At 40.1% G+C, this 22,260-nt stretch overlaps 1 protein-coding gene across 1 annotated transcript in view; it reads right to left on the reverse strand.

Annotated features, from left to right (window-relative positions):
• The window catches only part of ZNF407 (zinc finger protein 407), a 380,108-nt gene that overhangs the window by 104,990 nt on the left and 252,858 nt on the right, over positions 1 to 22,260 (reverse strand). The window contains exon 8 of the mRNA XM_018039541.1: positions 14,251 to 14,429. Within this exon, the coding sequence (XP_017895030.1) occupies positions 14,251 to 14,429 (179 nt within the window). The remainder of the gene's footprint in view (positions 1 to 14,250; positions 14,430 to 22,260) is intronic.

Consider the following 22,260-nt stretch of genomic DNA (forward strand, 5'->3'; position numbering starts at 1 on the left):
AGGAAAAGGAGTATGTCAAGGCTGTATACTGTCACCCTGCTTATTTAACTTATACGCAGAGTACATCATAAGAAACCCAGGACTGGAGGAAGCACAAGCTGGAATCAAGATTGCTGGAAGAAATATCAATCAATAACCTCAGATATGCAGATGACACCACCCTTATGGCAGAAAGTGAAGAGGAACTAAAAAGCCTCTTGATGAAAGTAAAAGAGGAGAGTGAAAAAGTTGGCTTAAAGCTCAACATTCAGAAAATGAAGATCATGGCATCTGGTCCCATCACTTCATGGGAAATAGATGGGGAAACAGTGGCTGATTTAATTTTTTGGGGCTCCAAAATCACTGCAGATGGTGACTGCAGCCATGAAATTAAAAAACGCTTGCTCCTTAGAAGAAAAGTTATCACCAACCTAGATAGCATATTGAAAAGCAGACATATTACTTTGCCAACAAAGGTCCATCTAGTTGAGGCTATGGTTTTTCCAGTGGTCATGTATGGATGTGAGAGTTGGACTGTGAAGAAAGCTCAGTGCCGAAGAATTGATGCTTTAGAACTGTGGTGTTGGAGAAGACTCTTGAGAGTCCCTTGGACTGCAAGGAGATCCAACCAGTCCATTCTAAAGATCAGTCCTGGGTGTTCTTTGGAAGGAATGATGCTAAAGCTGAAACTCCAGTACTTTGGCCACCTCATGCGAAGAGTTGACTCATTGGAAAAGACTCTGATGCTGGGAGGGATTGGGGGCAGGAGGAGAAGGGGACAACAGAGGATGAGATGGCTGGATGGCATCACCGACTCGATGGACGTGAGTTTGAGTGAACTCTGGGAGTTGGTGATGGACAGGAGGCCTGGCTGCAATTCACGGGGTTGCAAAGAGTTGGACACGACTGAGCAACTGAACTGAACTGAAGCTACCTGGGCTTAAGTGCTTCCCTGTAACTCAGTGGTAAAGAATCTGCCCGCCAGTGCAGGAGACCTGGGTTCATTCCCTGGGTCAGGAAGATTCCCTGGAGAAGGAAATGGCAACCTACTCCAGTATTCTTGCCTGGGAAATCCCATGGACAGAGGAGCCTGGCAGGATATGGTTCATGGGGTGGCAAAAGAGCTTGACACAACATAGTGACTCAACAACAACAAGCCACCTAGGAAGCCCAGCATTCCCTAATGATACCTCACCAACAGAAACACCTATTTAGTATTTTCTAGCTGAACTGAACTGAATATGGGTATGTGCAGAAAATATGTAAGACAAGGGTAACTAGGAGTTTTTACTTATAATTTAAAAAAAATTAACTGTTGTAAAATACACATAATACACAATTTGTCATGTTAGCCATTTTTGAGTGTACAGTTCAGTAGGGCTAAGCACATTCACACTGTTACATGATCAACCTCCAGAATTTTCCATGTTACTGTAACAGTGAAACTCTACACCTGCTAAACAATGTTGCCCACCCTCCTGCCCCACAGCCCCTGGCAACCACCATCCTATTCTTGTATCTACATAAGCTTAACTAGTCTAGGACCTCATGTAACTGCAGTCCTACAGTATGTGTCTTTTGTGACTTTGTTATTTCAATGAGTGTAATGTCCTCAAGATTCATCCATGTTGTAGCCTGAGTCAGAATTTCCTTCTTTTTCAAGGCTGGACAATATTCCACCATATGGATGGATCACATTTTCTTTATGTATTCATTCATTAATGGACATTTGAGTTGTTTCTACCATTTGCCCACTGTGAATAATTCTGCTATAAATGTGAGTTTACAAATACCGTGACATCTGCTTTTACTTCCTTGGCTGCTTTATGGTAGCTTTATTTAAAATCTTTTGAGAAACAACTATATTGTTTCCATAGCAAATGTACCAATTTATATTCTCACCAACAGTGCATAAAGGTTTCAATTTCTCTACATGCTGGCAAATCTTTGTTCTTTTCTTTTCTTTCTGTTTTTCTTTTTTATATAGCAGTCATCCTAATGGGTGTGAGCTGATAGAACAAAATTTTTTAAAGTGGAATTCTTAGGTAGTAAGAAAAACATGATGAATACAACATATAAAACTGGTGAGTAATGTTTAAAATGATGGCAAAGCTAACCAGAGAAGAATCATAAGCAAAAAGTAAAAGCCTCTTCTTACTCATTAATATAAAGGATTAAGAAATAAGAATTTCTGCTTACTATATTCTGAATGTAAATGTGCATATCTCGTTTTACTTGTTCATAAGAGTTTTGAGTGACTGGTTAAAACAATCACCAGGCACAGTAAGCTGTCCTCAGGAAGTCAGTCAAGGGCAGGACAAGACACTGACGGATCAAGTTCCTATCAGGTCTCAGCCCATTGAAGTGATGTGGCGCACAACACTGAAGGGAAACACTGTGTCCACTTATGGGACTCTCAGGATAGAATTTTAAACCCATGTGTGCTTCTTTTGAAATTGCTATGGTAATAGAAAGGAACCAAATGAGATTAAAGAAACATCACTGCCTGCTTTAACAGAAATGCAAACGCAATTCTACAAAGATTCTGTTTTCACCAAAGACTGCCTGAAAAATGACACCTATATGAAAGACACCAGAGCATCTTAACCTATATCTCATGTTATACAAACTTGACTCAGAATACACCATAAATCTAAATATAAAATACAAAAACATTAAGATTCTAGAAGAAAACACAGGAGTTAATCTTGGTAACTTATGTTAGACAAAGAGTTTTTACCTACTGTTACAAAAATGCAAACCATAAAAGAACTTTTCCTCTACGAAAGACACTGTTAAGAGGAAAGAAAGAGTTACCACCTCAGAGAAAGTGTTTGACATATATCTGACAAAGGTCTTATATCAAAATACATTAACATAAAAAATTCTCGATAGTAGTCCAAGCGAAAAAGAGGCAAATATTTCAAAAACTTCCTGGGTCAGGAAGATCTGCTGGAGAAGGGATAGGCTACCACTCCAGCATTCTTGGGCTTCCCTTGTGGCTTAGTTGGTAAAGAATCTGCCTATAATGTGGGAGACCTGGGTTCGATCCCTGGGTTGGGAAGGTTCTCTTGAGAAGGGACAGGCTACCACTCCAGCATTCTTGGGCTTCCCTTGTGGCGCCTTAGTTGGTAAAGAATCTGCCTATAATGTGGGAGACCTGGGTTCGACCCCTGGGTTGGGAAGGTCCTCTTGAGAAGGGAAAAGCTACCCACTCCATATTCTGGCCTGGAGAACTCCATGGACTGTGTAGCCCATGGGGTCGCCAAGAGTCAGACATGACTGACTTTCACTTTCACTCTATGATGTTTTGATTTGCATTTCCTCCACAAGTAACGATGCTGGGTATCTTTTCATGTGCTCACTGGCCATTTACATATCTTTTTTGGAGAAATGGCTATTCAGATTCTTTTCTCATTTTTTAATCAAGTTATTTGCCTTGAATTAAAAGAGTTCCTTACATATACTGAATACAAGCTTATTATCAGATAGATTTCAGTTTTTCTCCCATTTCGTAGGTTTTGCTTTCATCTTCTTGATGATGTACTTTAAGGCACATTTTTTTTCCCCCAACAATTTTGATAAAGCCCAACTCATCTATTTTTTTTTTAATTTCCCATGGTTTAGTGTCATATTCAAGAAACTACTCCTTAATCAACAGTCACAAAAATTTGTTTATACTTTCTCTTCTAAGGGTTTTATAGCTAAGATGATTTATGTTTTAGACAAAGAAAATGATGAATATTTATAGAAATGGAGGGGTTAGCGTGCACCCACCCATTTCCTAGTTCTGTCTCCTAAGACCAGACCAACAAGTAAACAGTATGCAGAAGCAAGGCGTGCATCCAGCGGCTGTGTCTTGTTTTCTAAGTACCTTCTCCAGTAAAAGGAACCAAGACTCCTAAAAAGAGATTGATTCCACTACCAGATGAACATGGAGCACATTTTGGTGCCAGAAAGTAAACGGATGCTGATAGAAGGGTGGGGGCATGTGAGAGGGCACAGGAGCCCCCCGAACGAATCTGCAATGGCCAAAGTTGAAGCAGTTTGAGCAAGAAAATAAATAACAATGAAACATGATTATAAACCACAGAGTAAGATGAGACCATACTGGTAAAAATTAATAGAGCAAAAAATAATTGGTAGGGAAGGAACAGATACACCTTACAGAAAAATTCCAATTAAATGTAGAAGAAATGAGGAAAAGAGAAAATGACCATTAGAACACCACAGATCTTGCTGTAGTCAAGATCCACTAATGAATGTCAAAATTAGTGGGTAAATACTTAGGGAAAACAGGCTATTTGCATAATTTGAATGCATCTGCCCTGAGATATGTATTAATTAATAAGGGAGGGATAGCAAGCTTGTGGTAGAGAAATATAGAGATGCCATCTTACTCAACTGGTCCAGGTTACATCATTACTCCTAATATACCCTTAAAATTAAAAGACGCTTGCTCCTTGGAAGAAAAGCTATGACAAACCTCGACAGCATATTAAAAAGCAGAGGCATCATTCGCCAATGAAGGCAAGTATAGTCAAAGTTAGGTTTTTCCAGTAGTCGTGTACAGTTGTGAGAGTTGGACTATAAAGCAGGCTGAGTGCCGAAGAATTGATGCTTTCAAATTGTGGTGCTGGAGAAGACTCTTGAGAGTCCCCTGGACTGCACAAAGATCAAACCAGTCAATTGTAAAGGAAATGCACTCTAAATATTCACTGGAAGGACTGAAGCTGCAATACTTTGGTCATCTGATACGAAGAACTGACTCACTGGAAAAGACCCTGATGCAGGGAAAGACTGAGGGCAAGAGGAGAAGGGGTGGTAAAGGATGAGACAGTTAGATAGCATCACCAACTCCATGGAAATGAGTTTGAGCAAAACTCCAGGAGACAGTGAAGGACAAGGAAGCCTGGTGCGCTGCACTCCATGGGGTAGCAAAGAGCTAGACACAACTTAGCAACCAAACAACAACAACAACCCTCGATACACTCCGTACCTAGTCTGAGGAATTCGTAAAGATCCTCAACCGAGTCATGAGTAAACATCAGTCTAATGCAAATTAAGAAATATTCTGAAACATAACGGATTCATATTCTTTACAAGTGCCAAGGTCACGTAAGACAATGAAAAGCTGAAAAACTGCTGTGGACTGGAGAAGATTAAGGAGACTCAACAGCAGAAGGGAGCGCTGATCCCTGCGCTGAACTGTGGAAAAGAAAGGCAGCAGGCTGGAAAGACTGGTGGGGTGTGAATCGAGAGCACAGAGTCAGGAAACGCCCCTGTGCTGACGCCAGCGCCTGTCTCGGGGGCTGCACTGCGGTGACACAACGCTGACACTTGGGGAAGCTGGGGAAAGGCCATACGGAAGCGCTCCCGGTACTATTTCTGTAACTCTCCTGTAAGTTTATTTCAAAATAGAAACTTAAAACAAGGAAAACTTGCTAAATGGCAATTTTGCTTGCTAAAAATAGAAATAAATGAATTTACAAATGAATAGTAATATGCATTTTTATGTCTCTGGAACTAAACTTCAAAGCTAATTAAAGAAGACACCTACATTTTCCTCATACTCTGAAGGAGCTGTGATGCTGTTCGTCGCTACATGCCTTTCAGGAGACAGTCACCGGTGAAGCAGCATCAACAGGTGCACTTGTCAACACCTACCCGTCTCCCCCTAGAAACCTGCACTTTAGTTGGGGTCAGCATATGTCTGGGAGGACAAAGAAATTTTTAAGAAACATAAGTTATATTGAATTAAACAGATGATAAAAGGTCTGTATATTAAAAAAAGCCACATCAGTTACCTGATAAAAGCATACTGGACCACTATAACTTTCCATAATTTTTGTTTCTCTTAAAATTTTGATAAATGAAGTTGTCAGGGGTGATAAGATCACAACTTTGTTTCTAAACTATTTTAACTTTCAGAATTCAGTTCATGAATGCTGCAAATGTTGGTCCAGATAAGATCACAGTTTTGTGTGCTGATGAGGCAACCATCCTGTCACGTGCCTGTATAACCTTGAGCAGGGAGGAATGCAGCCTAGAAAAAGTTTCCATGTGGTTCTGAATTACACAGGCTAATTGCACTCAGCAAGGCCTCCCTTCAAAAAGAGGATAGTTTTTTTTCTGGGAAAAGGAAAAAATCAAATATCACTCTAAAATTCTCTCTATGATCATGTAGCTAGGAGATGAGACTGAAGGCTCTTGAGGCTTGAGATCCATCAGAAATAATTAACTAAGTGGGTTTACATAAACTTCAGATATTTTCAGTGAATCCTATTAGGTATTACTAGCAAAGGTTGTACATTACTTGTGTACTCTGACTTTACTTTAAATGCTGTGAATGCCACTAAGCACTTCACAGAACATTATACACTGGAAAGGACATTTCAAGAGCATATTCTTTAGAAATAATTGTTTTAAAAATAAAGAATATAGTGGGCAATATACAAAGAATATAAATAATTCAAATAATAAGTTTCTACTCTAAATAAAATTTCATGTAGACCTTTTCTAGCCCTAACTTTGGATCTATGCTCTGATCGACATTAATACATGTATTACACACGTAATACAGACACACATATATAGTTATGAGACATTATCCTCAGTAACAATTTGAAATAAATGTAAAAGTTCATCTAGTCCTTTCCCAATATTTTCTTGCTACTGAAACAGCAATAACAAAGCCTAATACCTTTATTTCAAAGAAAATCTCAATATTAATGATACTTTTCAAAGCTTTTTCACATGTATTAATTTGAACTTCATATTCAAAGGAAAGGCTAAACACTGCTAGACATTTTGCAGCTGAGAATACAGAAACAGGTTGAGAGACTTGTTTAAAGTCATACATTTCAACTGCAATAAAGTCAGGACACTATAACCAAGTTCATTTGACTCCATCCATCCACCCAACCATCAGCTACGTTCTATACCAGGGAATAAAAGTACTGTGAAAACATTTACCCCTCGTAGGAATTTTTTTAAATTATATTATACTCTGCTATTTCCTAGTATTTGTTTTCAGATTATCTGGTGTCTTAAAAGTCAGTATTGAGGCTTCCACGATTAGAATTTCATCAATGCATAGAAGCTGATCTTTTTAAAGCTCCTGTATATACACAGTTATGTAATTGGAAAAGTCTTAAAGACAAACAGGCATGGATTTCACTGGGCAAGTTAACTTGTTTTTAAATTATTAGTTTGGGAGTAACACCTACCAAAGAATTTTGCTTTGAGGATTTAGTGATCTAACGAAAAATTTGGCACAGACACTACCCTTCTTTCTTTCTTTGTAACTGAAAAGGCAAAAATGAGTAAAATAATAGAGTTCTTCAGCTCTCCACACTAACCATCTAAAACAGGACTCCACAGCCTTCACAGTGTAGAGTACCGCAGAAGGAAGCAGCAGAGAGTGGCCAGAGAGACACAGAAGCACAAATATCTCTTTAACGTGCTCCATGGTGCTCTGCAAATACAGGAAGTTTTTAGACATACTGGAGACATGTTAGCGAGAACATATTTATTCTTCAGCAGATTAAATTTTCAAATATTTAAGAATCCATAATTAGAAAGTTCTGGAAAAAACCTCTATCGGTATATTACTCAATAAAAGAGAAACGGTGAAGAGTTCCAAGAGTCAACTTAAGTCATTACCAGTAAACAGCATGCTTACTGATAAGATGGTCTCGGGGAGCAATTATAGCACCCCAAAAACAGGAGATGGATGGAAAAATAGTGCTTTGACATTATTCACCCACTGACTACAAACAACGTAAGACACTCCTGAACTTAGGAATTCCAACAGGAGTGAGAGTGAGAGAGAGAGAATAGGAAGGCCAATTAGCAAAAGACCAAATCTGCCAGGCAGTGATGGACAGACATGGCCTCACAGAGGCACCAGAGTGTGCAGACAGGAGTCTGAAAGAAGCAAAGACATTTAGCAGCAGTTAAGAAAAATAGTAAATTAGCCCATGGATGATGTCTGAGGTTAAGGAATCAAATCGTTGAACTGTTAATTACTTTCGGAAGTCTTTTGTTAAGTGGTGAAGTATTAGGAGACTGGAAAACAAGGAATCCAGTCTGAAGGTTAAAAAGAAAGAGAGGAGAGGCTGAAAATTATAGAGCTGTAAGTCTAACATCTATATTAGGAAATAAATTTGAGATGATACTTATGGATGAGCTTAATGATACATTTGGAGAAGTACAATTTAATAGGAGTGAGTCAGCATGGATTTACCAAAGGCAATCATGTCAGGAAAAATTTCGTTCCTTTTTAAGTTGAAGTAATAATTGGTCTATGTAAGGAAGAACCAATGAGAAACTGTCAGGATTTTTGGAGATTTTTGGACCTTTTCATAAAATGAATTATTGTACAAAATGTCATGGCATGTGTCAGGGTACCCAACTAACAAAAGGGGATGAAAGTAAGGGGGTTAAAAATAGAGGGCCAAAGACTTCAGCGAAGATGACGTTCCACAAAGCCTCATGCATCAGAATGCTAATGTTTTTAATTAACGATGAAGAAAACCTTTTATATTAGGAAGTTTGAATATACCACTAAATGAGAGGGAATGGTTAAGATACAAAAGGCTACAGCTGTTTTATCTTAACCGCGATAGATTAAGCAAATGGCCTCAGAGGTGGAATATGAAATTTAATCTTCCTGAGTATAAAGTGATGCACTTGGATAGAATTAAGGAATCAGTTAAAAATAGTTTAAATGGTACTGAATTGCTTACCATTAAAAAGAAAAAGGATTTGGAATTTTGATAACAGTCAAGCTTTTACATTTTCATTCTTATAACTGGTTAAGAGGAAAATGCAAGGGAATGCAGTTAAATAATACACATCACAAAGAATTAAAAACTGCCTTACAGAGGAATAAAAAATCCTAATTTGTGAAAAGGGTTTATAGATTTATGTGCTATCATCTTGCACAGGCAATAATCTAATATATAATATAAATGACTATATATATATATAAGAACTAAAACCATATCAATACAAATATGATTAAAAAATATGATAGCAGAAAAACTAAGGAACCCAGTGGTGTTGTGTGCTCAGTCGTTAACTGGCTCTGTGTGATCCCCTGGACTGTGGTCCTCCAGGATCCTCTGTCCATGAATTTTCCAGGCAAGAACACTGGAGTGGGTTGCCATTTCCTACTCCAGGGGATTTCCCAAACCCAGGGACCGAATCCATGCTTCTTGGGTCTCCTGCATTGGCAGATAGATTCTTCACCAACTGTGCCACCTGGGTTAAGGAAATTAGGAAAAGTACCACGCAATCACTTAATACTTAATGTCTCCTGAAAAGAGAACACCATCTGAGTCTTACCTTTGGAAAAGGCATAAACATTTACTACATTTAAAGTTCCAGCTTCTCAGAGGAGGATATGGGACAACCAAGCCAAACTCCTAGCCTCCACTCAGTGCCTGACCCAGCCACATCCGGGCCCTCAGGGGGCATCTGTGCACACACACACACACACACACACGCACGCACGCACGCACGCACGCACGCACGCACGCACGCACACACACAGTGAGCACATTTCCAATCTGACCAGCAGAGGCGTCATGTGGAGGCTGTCTCTTGGAATTTGTGAGAAAAAAATCTTCTTCGTCAGTATGACCAGCAGAGCTCTGGCATACCTCCTCTGCCCTCTCCTTCACCTTCTCTTCTCTGTCTTCCCTTCTTTCAGGTTATTTTAAAGTATTCTGAGATATAACCACCCAAGTCTAACTGAAGGTCACCTGTACTGCAAACATAAAGTGTGTTTAATTCCTTCTCAAGGTGTAGTGAATGAACACCAAACTTATTCATGGATAAGAGAGATGGGAGAAATACAATAGCTAAAACCATAAAGCTCAAATAAAGGTCATTTTTGAGATGGAGTACATTTCACTTAACAAAAAAACTGTAATGCAAAATGACAGAAAAATTCTGGCCACTTGGAATTTGACATCAATGTTGGAGGATTAATGTGATTGTAAAACTCTCATCATAGTAGATCTACAATGGACCTAAATGAACCTCCTTAGAAATTTAGGGTTAAGGGAATCCTGTTTTGTTTTGTTTTTAAAGTACAGAACTCATAGAAGAGCTTGAAGAACTTTCTCCAATTGAACACAACCTCATCGCAGTGTTAGAAATAAGAAACAGAACCACACCACTGCTTCTCATCCCAGGGAAAACAGACCCTGGTTTCTAACACCACAGAATACTCTTTGTTGTTTTAATATTTAATGAAAAATGAAATCATACAGAATATGCTCCCTTTTGTTTGACTAACTTCACCCAAAGATACGACTGTGGGATTTATTCATGCTGTTACTTGAGCTGTAGTTCAATCATTCTCATTGCTGTAGAGTATTCCTTCGGGTAAACACACAAACCTTTCTACACTCTACTTGGCGGATGTTTCAGTAGTTTGGGGTTTTGACTATGATGAGCATATTGATAAATATATTAAGTATAAATAATAAAGTAAAAGAATATTTCACGTTAAAGCTGTGACAGCAGAAACAAAATGCAGCTATATGCTGTTTATAAGGAAGCTGGTATAGTTAAACAATAAGAAATACAGAATGATGGCAAGAAGTGTTACTACAGATGAAAAGGAACATTCATAGTGACAACAGTGATAGAGAACTATGTTTGTTTTTTTTTTATCACAGGTAGGTATGTGTAGAAAACAAATTTAAAGTTCCAAGTGCCCAGTGATTTACCTTTAAAATATATAAAGTCAAAATTAACAGAAAAACAGACACCCCACAATCATGGTGGGCAACTTTTACCTCTCTCAACACAGCTGATTGGCTTAGCATTTAAAAAATCAGTAAGAGAGAGACAACCTGAGCAATACAGTTAACAAATGAGGTAAGTGATATACAAGAAGCAGAATATAGCACCAAACAACACCAAACTTCCTAGTGTCTCAAACATTTACCAAACCCCACCAAATCCCAGGCATAAAGAAAGTATAAACAAATTTCAAAGGATTAAAATAATTCAGACCCTGTGCTGTGAGCACAGTAGATATAAGCTAGAAGTCAATTTATATTACTATTTCAATAGTTAACAAAAAGATAATTAGAAGATCCCTAAATGCCTTGGATTTCTAAACAATCCACTTTTATTCAAAAAATAAATAGCCACTTGTATCTTGTTATTCAAAAAAGCTATAGCTGAAATTAAAGCTCACATACAGCCTTTAGTTCTCGGGAGTATGAAATGGTAAATTATATCAAAATCATTCTCCTAATTCCCCCCCAAAATTGAGAAAAAAGACAATGAATCATCAACAAAAGCAAACAGAGAAGAAGAAAGCTGGGCAAACACGGAGGCCACACACTGCCACACCCAGCAGCTTACACAGTGTGCCGTCTCTGTTAGATCTTATGAGAGCGCGCTGTAGGCACTGTCATCCCCAGTCTACAGACGGAGACCCATACAGGTAAAACAGGGTTTCCCAAGTCATTCAGCCGGGGAACGAGGGCTGAAGCTAAACCTGTCCTGCCCTGAGGGCCACGCACACAGACACACGGGACACTACCAGGTAGCTGGACGCCACCCTGTAGGCCCCCTCGGTGGACGCACAACTGCAGCAAACACTCTTCCTACAGAGCTGTTTGTTAAAAGCAAACAAGCAAACAAGCAAAAACCTGAACAGCTCATTTAACATATACATTTCCAAACAGCATCTCAACAAAAATTTAAAATACCCAATGACATTATATACAATTTTCTGTTGCTGGTGTTTAATGTTTTCCTTCTCATGAGGCCACGAGATGTTTGAGCCACATGGGAGAGCCAAGTCAGATCGCGAGTGCATTTGTTTACTTGTGTTGAGTGGCTGAAAAGAACTGCTTCATATGCGTCACTGAACTCTGGATCACAGAATTCTCAACAGATCAGTAGCGCTGACAGCAGAGAAGGCAGCTGCCAGTCGCCATCAGGTCAGGGCCATAAACCACTCTGAGGAGTCCAGGCCACCTCTGGACCCTCCCGGGAACCATCCATCACAGATTTACCCCAAGTGCTGTCTAATCCTTCACCAGACAGCCTGGGAGGAGAGGAGCCCCAGCTGCTTCAGTATCTCCCTTTCACATCGAGGAAGGCGCTTCCCACATACTCAGGAAGGCCTTACAGATGACTGAGAAATACAAGGTTAACAAGTCAGTATAAAAACTCTGCCCTTTAAAAGTTTTCTCTGAACTGAGCTAAGTTTATCAAAGCAAATATATTACTGAAGAGGGATACTGCCTTGCACAGGGTGGAATAAACACCCCAAGTGCACCAAAGGAATTCATTTGTAAAAATACTGAGGAACGCTATTATCAATTATGGAGAGAAAGGTTCTAACAGAATCACAGAAACACAAACAGAAAACTAGGATTCTATGCACAAGAGCATACACATGTAAACAAAGAAACTAGAATAATTTTTCTAAGTAAATTTCATACAAATGATGTCTCACAAGGAATACTGCATGACCAGGGCAGCGATGGCATATGCAAAAGCAGTGTGTGTCTCTGGTTTGCAATTAGCTTCCTCCCCCTTTCTTTGCTGTTTACTCCATCTAACAAGTTAGAGATGCCTTATTTTAGGAAAACGACCTAGTTTCAATGCCTAGTTGGTACAATGGAAGAGAGAGACAGAATACATCAATACTGCATCTTGAGAAGCAGGCACTGGAAACTACCTTGAAAATGCTATGCTGCTGACAACCCACCATCAGTTTAGATGGTGTCACCTGGCCATTTCTTGAAGTACCAGCGTTTAGGCAATATTTTCTGACATCTGCATTGTCATGCATTCATAACAACAAAGAACCCACAGGTACTGATGGCCAGAAGATATTTCAATTTGACTTTATCTGTTTTTGTGAACTAAAACTGATAATCTGTCTAGTTCAAAAGCTTTTCAGTAACAACCTCACCAAAAAGCAAAGAGTATTGACCCCGTTTTTCTTTTTCAAACACAGACCTGGGTACAGCAGAGATGACTAAATAGGGCTCTTCACTGTGACTTAAAAGAGTCGATCATATGAGCATAAACAGAGAAATCTGAAAGAACATATCAGCGGAAAACAAATAACAACGTTATATGCAATGTCAAATGTATCAGGACTATTATTCTAACTCATGGAGCTCTTTCTCCTTCACGCAGACATTCTGTGAGCACACGTCACTGACACATTTTGCAAGAGCAGCGCTGCACCTCGGTGGGATTCCCACGACTTTCAGGCACTAGTGTCACAGGGCCAGCAGCATCAGCAGCACCCACAACCCTTTGCACTGAGCCTGCTAAGAGCTTCATAGACAATTATCTTTTTAAATTCTCACAATGGCCCTTTACATAGATACCACCACACCAATTTACGTCCAAGCAATTAACCTGCAGTGATGCGGTAAGCCTGCCTGTAACCCACCCAGCCAGGAAGGGGAGGAGAGTTGAGGTACAGCTGCAACAGCTCCAAAGTACCTGCTAGAGACATCCCCCGATCACCTCACATTATTTAAATCAGCCCCGTCTGGGCTCCGGTTAGGAACTTCCTCTACACGTCCTGTAGGGGATGCGTCCTTAACAGACCTCACCCTTGCCACCCGTCCCCTGGCCGCCCACACAGAATTCACACCCAGGCCCTCTGAATGCACAGATTAATGCTGTGCTTAACCTGCATTGGGGCTGCGTTGCTGCTCCTCCCACAGCATCTGATGGCCACTCCAATGAGGCAGGGGTGATCTCAGCAGCCCCTGCTACTGCTGCTGCCCGCGCCATGTGCGACCATCCCTGCTGATGCCTGGGACGTAGGGCGCCCTGTTACCCCTTTCGGGTTCTCCTGTTCTCCTCACTCACACGCTTCCCCTTCCAGTACTTACCAGAAAACCATGGGGCCAAGGAACAGGGCATAACAATTTAAATCACAAACATTTGTTGAAAATGTTAAAAACCTTATCATCAGTCAAAATATGAAGCTCAAACACCCATAACAGTCTCAGTTCAACTGCGTTCAGAATATTTGCTCTTAACAACTGTGGGGAGATTATTTCACCATATTTGCTCCTGATGGAATAGAATGAAAAGACCTGCTTTCACAGTCGAGGGGACAAGAGCAAGTGTACTTTTCTTATCAGTCTTGAAGCGGATACTGTCACACATGCTACCACATCTAGATAACTGCTAATGCACAAACAGCCTGACAGCCACTCGACGAGCGCAGCGTTCCACGAGGCAGTTTTCGTTTCCTACCTGCGTGCAGGTAGGCCAGGTCGGGGTTCTCGATGTCCGGATGCTGTTCTTTCAGGTGGTTCCGGAACTCCACGGGGATATTGGTGCCATAGTCACACTTGGGGCAGTTGTACATCTTGACACCTTCGTGTTTGCCTGTGTGGAGAATGTGTTTGCGGATGTTTTCAGCACAGTTTGACCTATGAAGTAAGAAAGCAGAGTAAATGGAAGTAAGGTCACATCACTAACGTTGAACCACAAACCCGGACGTCAGTGACCCTCACACTGGCCTCGGGAGTGTCAGGTATTGTGCTAAGTGGCTAATCCAAGAGGCGGGAACACTCGTCTCCCGCGTGCTGATCTCCAGGCTGCTCTTTTATCTAGTGATTCACTTCTATGCAGAACTGGAAACACAAAGCCCCAAGTTCTCTGATTTTAATACAAATTATTCAGGTACCACTTGAGGGCAGTGAAGGAGTTTCCTTAATCCCAAGAACACACCTTTCACCATGAGGAGCCATGCAAAGGGAAGGCCTGCCACTCCCACTGAACTGGAGCACCAAGGAAACAAAGGCGCCTTGGCTTCAAGTTCTGTCACGAGAGCGGCTCCGAAGTCAAGCTCTCAAACCATCTGAAGACAGAAAAGCAGCTGCAAGCAGCCCCTCACTGCACATTTGGGCAATGTGCTAAGTGCCAGTCAGGTTTCTGCATGGATGCAGGTTTCCAAGAGGGATGGGCTGAATAAAGAGTGAAGGACCTGAGTACTTTACACGAAATTGTCCCTGACAGTGGGCTCCTCTCCCGCTGCTTTCCTGCAGATGCAGAAGTGCCAGGCCTGAGATGACCAGAACCTCTGGCACAGGCGGCTGCTGCTGAGGCAGAGTGTTTGTTTTGTCTGCTCCCACCCCTCCCAGCACGGGTCAGCGACCGAGCCCAGACCCGTCCACACACACCGCTGCCTTCCCTCTGTCTCTGTTGTTGTTAAAACATCACCAGAAAGTGCCCGACACAGATTCAAGCAGGAGTGGGTGGGTGGGAGGGTGGGTGGGTGTGGGAGGGTGTGTGTGTGTGTGTGTGTGTGTGTGTGTGTGCGCGCGCGCACGCGCACGCTTTCCAACAGAGCAAAATGAAATTCCAAAGAAAGCACTATGTTTATCAGTCTTTCCTGCCAGTACTGCTGAAGGACAAAATCCTGCAGGCTGATTTGAAGAAAATAAAGTTAGGACACTGTAGGGATTTAGCAAACAGATCTCACAACACACAGATTCAGATGATGGAAGGCTGCACACAGAGGCCGTCTGTGGCTCTCACGGCCCCACACTGCTAAGTGGAATCATGCTTCTGTGTAACACATAACTGCACCTGGGGATGCACCTAGGGAGCTGGTGAAGAATGCATATGTGGTTACCATCCCCAACTTTATAGGAGCTCTGCATCAAGATGGTAACACAGAAGACCATCTGAAGGCAGGTGAAAAGAACGCTCACCCTGTGATGATGGAAAGGAAGAGGGCCAGTTGTGGATTCCCCAGCTGGTGGGGTGAACCGTGCCGAATCACTGCCTGAGTCTGCAGATCACCTCCCGTGTGTTTTCCATGGCAGCACAGACAGTCCTAAACTCACATTGTTTGCTGACGTTGGAGAGTAAGCACAAGTATGCTGCTGCTGTTGCTGCTAAGTCGCTTCAGTTGTGTCCGACTCTGTGCGACCCCTGAGACAGCAGCCCACAAGGCTCCCCTGTCCCTGGGATTCTTCAGGCAAGAACACTGGAGTGAGTTGCCACGTCCTTCTCCAATGCATGAAAGTGAAAAGCGAAAGTGAAGTCGTTCCGTCGTGTCTGACTCTGAGCGACCCCATGGACTGCAGCCTACCATGCTCTTCCGTCCATGGGATTTTCCAGGCAAGAGTACTGGAGTGGGGTGCCATTGCCTTCTCCAACAAGTCTGCTACTATACTTAATTAGGACTGATTCTCTGGTGCCACCTACATTCTCCCTTTATGGAGAAAGCAAGGCATTAAGAGTCATCAAGGACAATTGCTGGTCAGGGAAGGAAAATTACCAAAATATACACATTTCAGGGTACAGTGTTCACTTAAATGGGGGATAGTATAAGCAATGATACTTAATCTTTGATGAAGGAAGGAAGAGATGACTTTGAAAAGAGAGTATTTTGTTTTTGAGACGTGTATCTTGGATAAAAATAAACCAGTATCTCTTAGAATATCAACTGCATGTGGAATCTAGCAATGAGGGGACTATTAAAGAAGCAAGTAAAAGTGGAGAGGGAGGGTTTAAAAGGAGAGAAGCTTCTTTCATCTAAAATATAGAATAAAACAAAGGAGAAGTTGTATGGGACTTGGTGTTTTAGGTTAAGGATCATTTTATACATATATTTTATACCTCTTTTTATTTGTGATATACATGCTATTTGTATACTTGATTTTATGTAAATAATAAACATGTATGTATATATAATCTATTTTATACACATATCTAAGAAACATAAAATATATGCAAATGAGAAGAAAATACAGTCAATGTCTTTCTGCAATTGAAAAGATACATTTCATGGATAATGGCATATTTGTGTGCTATTGTCTGTTATGATGTCATACAACACAAATTTTTTAAAAAATATTGAGATTAAAAAGGAACAACCCTGAAATCAAACTATTGCAGTCCAACCCTAAAAAGTAGAAGCTCTAACATATTGTATTAACATCATTTAAAGCAGCTACAGAGTCCTGCAGGCTGCAGTCCCCACACTAGAGACTACCATGAGACAGACAGCTCACTGTGTAGCAATGTTGCAACACTCAGTTGACAACAAGTAGGCTAGATAACTTCAGCCAAGCAGTTCTGAATGATACTCAGCCCCCAAATGATGTTTTTTTCCCAAATACTGAAAGAACTTACAACTAGTAATAAGAATGGTAAGTTGAAGAGGGACTAACGAAGAACAGGTCAGGTAGGAGAAGTAAGGATGGTCTGAAACATTATTTCAAACAACGTCCAACCTTGGTTTGCCAGGAAATAATAGCAGTGATGTGAAGAGGGCATTCAATTATTAGGAGTCAGCGACTGAATGTATCTTTAGTTTGACACTGATTCTTAAGGTAAAGAGTATATTTTTGCCCCATGTTCCTAGACTGCAAGATTTAATATCATTAAGATGGCAATACTCCTCAAATTGATGTATAGATTCAGTACTACTGCTGCTGCTGCTAAGTTGCTTAAGTCGTGTCCGACTCTGTGCGACCCCACAGACGGCAGCCTCTGAGGCTCCCCTGTCCCTGGGATTCTCCAGGCAAGAACACTGGAGTGGGTTGCCATTTCCTTCTCCAATGCATGAAAGTGAAAGTGAAGTCGCTCAGTCGTGTCCGACTCTTAGCAACCCCGTGGACTGCGGCCCACCAGGCTCCTCTGTCCATGGGATTTTCCAGGCAAGAGTGCTGGAGTGGGGTGCCATTGCCTTCTCCGAGATTCAGTACAATCCTATCAAAATCTCAGTACAATCCTATCAAAATCTCAGCTGGATTTCTTACCAAAGTTGAAATACTGATCCTAAAGTTCATATGGAAATGCACAGAACCTAAAAGACTCGATACAGTTTCACAAAGAACTATGTTGGAGGACTCATGCTTTCTGATCACGAAACTTCCTATGAAGCCGTAGTAATCAGAACAGTGAGGTGCAAGAGAAAGGACAGATGGAGCAGTGCTCAGCGGGAGGTGGGGGCTGGGGGCACGGTTCCATGGGAGGTGAGATGCCTCAGGGCGATGCTGTAGGCTCCTCATGGGGAACAGGGGTTCAGGCAGGACTCACTGGGCCCACGAGTGCAAGCACTGAGTTTATGAGGAAGGCAGTGTAAAGTCTGAGGACATTTCAAATGAAATTTTGAAATACATGTTGAAAGTCTCGAGGCAGCTCTCTCTCTCTCTCTCTCTCTATATATATATATACACACACATATAAGTATGGCCTTGGCTGGGCAGTTAGTAAAAGGACCAGAGATGGGAGCTGACTGATTTTAGGGCTTCTTAAAATATGTAATAGAGGAAATATTCAGTTCAGAGGCATTGCATTTTAAAACAATAAATTAATAAAAATAGCAAACGACAGAGTCTTCCAGAATACCACAAAATCATGTCAGTGCTACACACTTGCTGCTTATTAGCACAAAATGATAAGTTAAGTTTACGTTATTTAAGGAGCAGGAAGCTTAAAAACAACTCTACTAAATATTTTTTCTCTTTTATTTCTGATAGTATCTTTACGATTTTCTATGTACAGTATCATGTCATCTGCAAACAGTGAGAGCTTTACTACTTCTTTTCCAATCTGGATTCCTTTTATTTCTTTTTCTTCTCTGACTGCTGTAGCTAGGACTTCCAGAACTATGTTGAATAACAGTGGTGAAAGTGGATACCCTCGTTTTGTTCCTGATCTTAGGGGGAACACTTTCAGTTTTTCACCACTGAGAATAATGTTTGCTGTAGGCTTCTTATTATATATGGCCTTTACCATGTTGAGGCAGGTTTGTTCTATGCCCATGTTTTGAAGATTTTTAATCATAAATGGGTGCTGAATTTTGTCAAAGTCTTTTTCTGCATCTATTGAGATTATCATATGGTTTTTACCTTTCAATTTACTAAAATGGTGAGCCACATTGATTGATTTGTGTATACTGAAGAATCCTTGCATCCCTGAAATACACCCAACTTGATCATGGTGTATGACCTTTTTGCTGTGTTGCTGAATTCTGTTTGCTAAAATTCTGTTGAGGATTTTTCCATCTATGTCCATCAGTGATACTGGCCTGTAGTTTTCTTTTTCTGTGTTGTCTTTGTCTGGTTTGGTATCTGGGTGACGGCAGTCTTGTAGAATGAGTTTGGAAGTATTTCTCTGAAATTTTTTGAAAGAGTTTTAGAAGGATAGGATTTAGCTCTTCTCTAAATGTTTGATAGAATTCTCCTGTGAAGTCATCTGGTCCTGGGCTTTTGTTTTTTGGGAGAATTTAGATCACAGCTTCAATTTCAGTGCTTCTTATTGGGTTGTTCATAATTTCTATTTCTTCCTGGTTCAGTCTTGGAAGTTCTTAAGAATCTCTCCATTTCTTCCAGGTTATCCATTTTATTGCCATATAATTGTTCATAAAAGTCTCTTAAAGTCCTTTGTATTTCTGCATTGTCTGTTGTAACCTTTCCTTTTTCATTTCTAATTTTGTTGATTTGATTCTTCTTTTTTTCTTGATGGGTCTGGCTAAATGTTTGTCAATTTTGTTTATCTTCTTCAAGAACCAGTTTTTAGTTTTATTAATCTTTACTATTGTTTCTTTCATTTCTTTTTCATTTATTTCTGCTCGGATCTTTATGATTTCTTTCCTTCTACTAATTTTGGGGGCTTTTTGTTCTTTTTCCAGTTGTTTTAGTGTAAAGTTAGGTTGTCTATTTGATGTTTCTCTTGTTTCCTGAGGTAGGATTGTATTGCTATAATCTTCCCTCTTAGAACTGCTTTAGCCGCATCCCATAGGTTTTGAGTTGTTGTGTCTTCATTGTTATTTGTTTTTAGAAATTTTGTGATTTCCCTTTTGATTTCTTCAGTAACCTGCTGGTTATTTAGAAATATATTGCTTAATCTCCATGTGTTTGTGTTTCTTTGTTTTTTTCTTGTAATTGATATCTAGTCTCATAGCATGGTCAGAGAAGATGCTTGATACAATTTCAGTTTTCTTAAATTTACTGAGTTTTGATTTGTGACCAAAGATGCGTCTATCCTAGAGAATGTTCCATGTGCACTTGAGAAGAAGGTGTATTCTTCTGCATTTAGAAGCAATATCCTGAAGATAACAATGAGATCCATCTCATCTAATGTATCATTTAAGACTTGTGTTTCCTTATTAATTTTGTTTTGATGATCTGTCCATTGGTGTGAGTGGGGTGTTAAAGTCTCCTACTATCATTGTGTTACTGTCAATTTCTCCTTTTATGTCTCTTATTGTTTGTCTTATATACTGAGGTGCTCCTATGTTAGGTGCATAGATATTTACAATTGTTATGTCTTCCTCTTGGAATGATCCCTTGATCATTATGTAGTGTCCTTCTTTATCTCTTATAGTCTTCTTTATTTTAAGGTCTATTTTGTCTGATACGAAGATTGCTACTCCAGCTTTCTTTTGCTTCCACTTGCATGGAATATATTTTTCCATCCTCTCACTTTCAGTCTACATGTGTCTTTAGGTCTGAAGTGGGTTTCTTGTAGACAGCATATACATGGGTCTTGTTTTTGTATCCATTCAGCCAGTCTGTGTCTTTAGGTTGGAGCATTTAATCCATTTACATTTAAAGTAATTATTGATATATATCTTCCTATTGCCATTTTCTAAATTGTTTGGGGTTGATTTTGTAGGTCTTTTTTTCTTCTGTATTTCTTGACTATAATAAGTCCCTTTAACATTTGCTGGAAAGCTGGATTGGTGGTACTGACTTCTCTTAACTTTTGCTTGTCTGAAAAGCTTTTGATTTCTCCATCAATTTTGAATGAGATCCTTGCCAGGTACAGTAATCTTGGTTATAAATTTTTCCCTTTCAGTACTTTAAATATATCCTGCCATTCCCTTCTGGCCTGCAGAGTTTCTGCTGAAAGATCAGCTGTTAAGTGTATGGGGTTTCCCTTGTATGTTGCTTTTCCCTCACTTCTTTTAATATTCTTTCTTTGTGTTTAGTCTTTGTTAGTTTGATTAGTACGTGTCTTGGTGTGTTTCTCCTTGGGTTTATCCTGTATGGGACTCTTTGTGCCTCTTGTACTTGATTGACTATTTTCTTTTCCACGTTGGGGAAACTTTCAACTACAGTCTCTTCAAAAATTTTCTCATACCCTTTTTCTCTTCTTCTGGGATACCTATAATTGGAATGTTGGTGCAATTGATATTGCCCCAGAGGTCTCTGAGACTATCCTCATATCCTCAGTTCTTTTCATTCTTTTCACTTGATTCTGTTCTTCAGAAGTTAATTTCCGCCATTTTATCTTCCAGCTCACTAATTCATTCTTCTGCTTCAGATATTTTGCTGTTGATTCCTTCTAGAGTATTTTTAATTTCAGTAATTGTGCTGTTTGTATGTTTATTCTTTAATTCTTCTATGTCTTTGTTAATTGATTCTTGCATTTTCTTCATTTTATTTTCAAGGTTTTTGATCATCTTTACTATCATTATTCTGAATTTTTTTTTCAGGTAGTTTGCCTATTTCCTCTTCATTTATTTGGACTTATGTGTTTCTAGTTTGTTCCTACACTTGTGTACCATATCTCTGCCTTTTCATTATTTTTTTTTTAACTTATTGTGTTTGAGGTCTCATTTTCCCAGGCTTCAGGGTTGAATTCTTTCTTCCTTTTCATTTCTGCCCTCCAGTGGTTTGTGTAAGCTTCAGAAAGGGTGAGATTTGTGCTGAGTTTTTTTGTTTGTTTGTTCATTTTTCCTCTGATGGGCAAGCCTGAGTGAGGTGGTAATCTTGTCTGCTGATGACTGGGTTTGTATTTTTGTTTTGTTTGTTGTTTAGATGAGGCGTCCTGCACAGGGTGCTACTGGTAGTTGGGTGATGCTGGGTCTTGTATTCAGGTGGTTTCCTTTATGTGAGTTCTCACTATTTGATACTCCTTAGGGTTAGTTCTCTGGCAGTCTAGGGTCTTAGAGTCAGTGCTCCCACTCCAAAGGCTCAGGGCTTGATCTTTCAGGAGAAGTTCTGCAGTTAACAGCCACTCAGGAAACTTCGTTAATAAAAAGGATCAAGTCATTCAGAAGGGGAAACTGATGCTGAAAGCTGACACCTGTCCACATGTTGTCATCAGCAGAATCCGGTTTAGAGGTCCCAATTTCTGAGCAAGAAACTTCCCATCCAAGAGAGAAGAGGAAAGCATGGTTCATCCCAGAAGAGCTCCTATTTTTTTCTCTTTTGATACATGTGATTTCAGTTATTAAAAAATTACTATACCACTAAGGTTGTTGAAAAAACATACCTTCACATATTTCAAACA

The sequence above is a fragment of the Capra hircus genome, chromosome 24 (genome assembly GCF_001704415.2).
Source record: "Capra hircus breed San Clemente chromosome 24, ASM170441v1, whole genome shotgun sequence".
Taxonomy (NCBI): Eukaryota; Metazoa; Chordata; class Mammalia; order Artiodactyla; family Bovidae; genus Capra; species Capra hircus.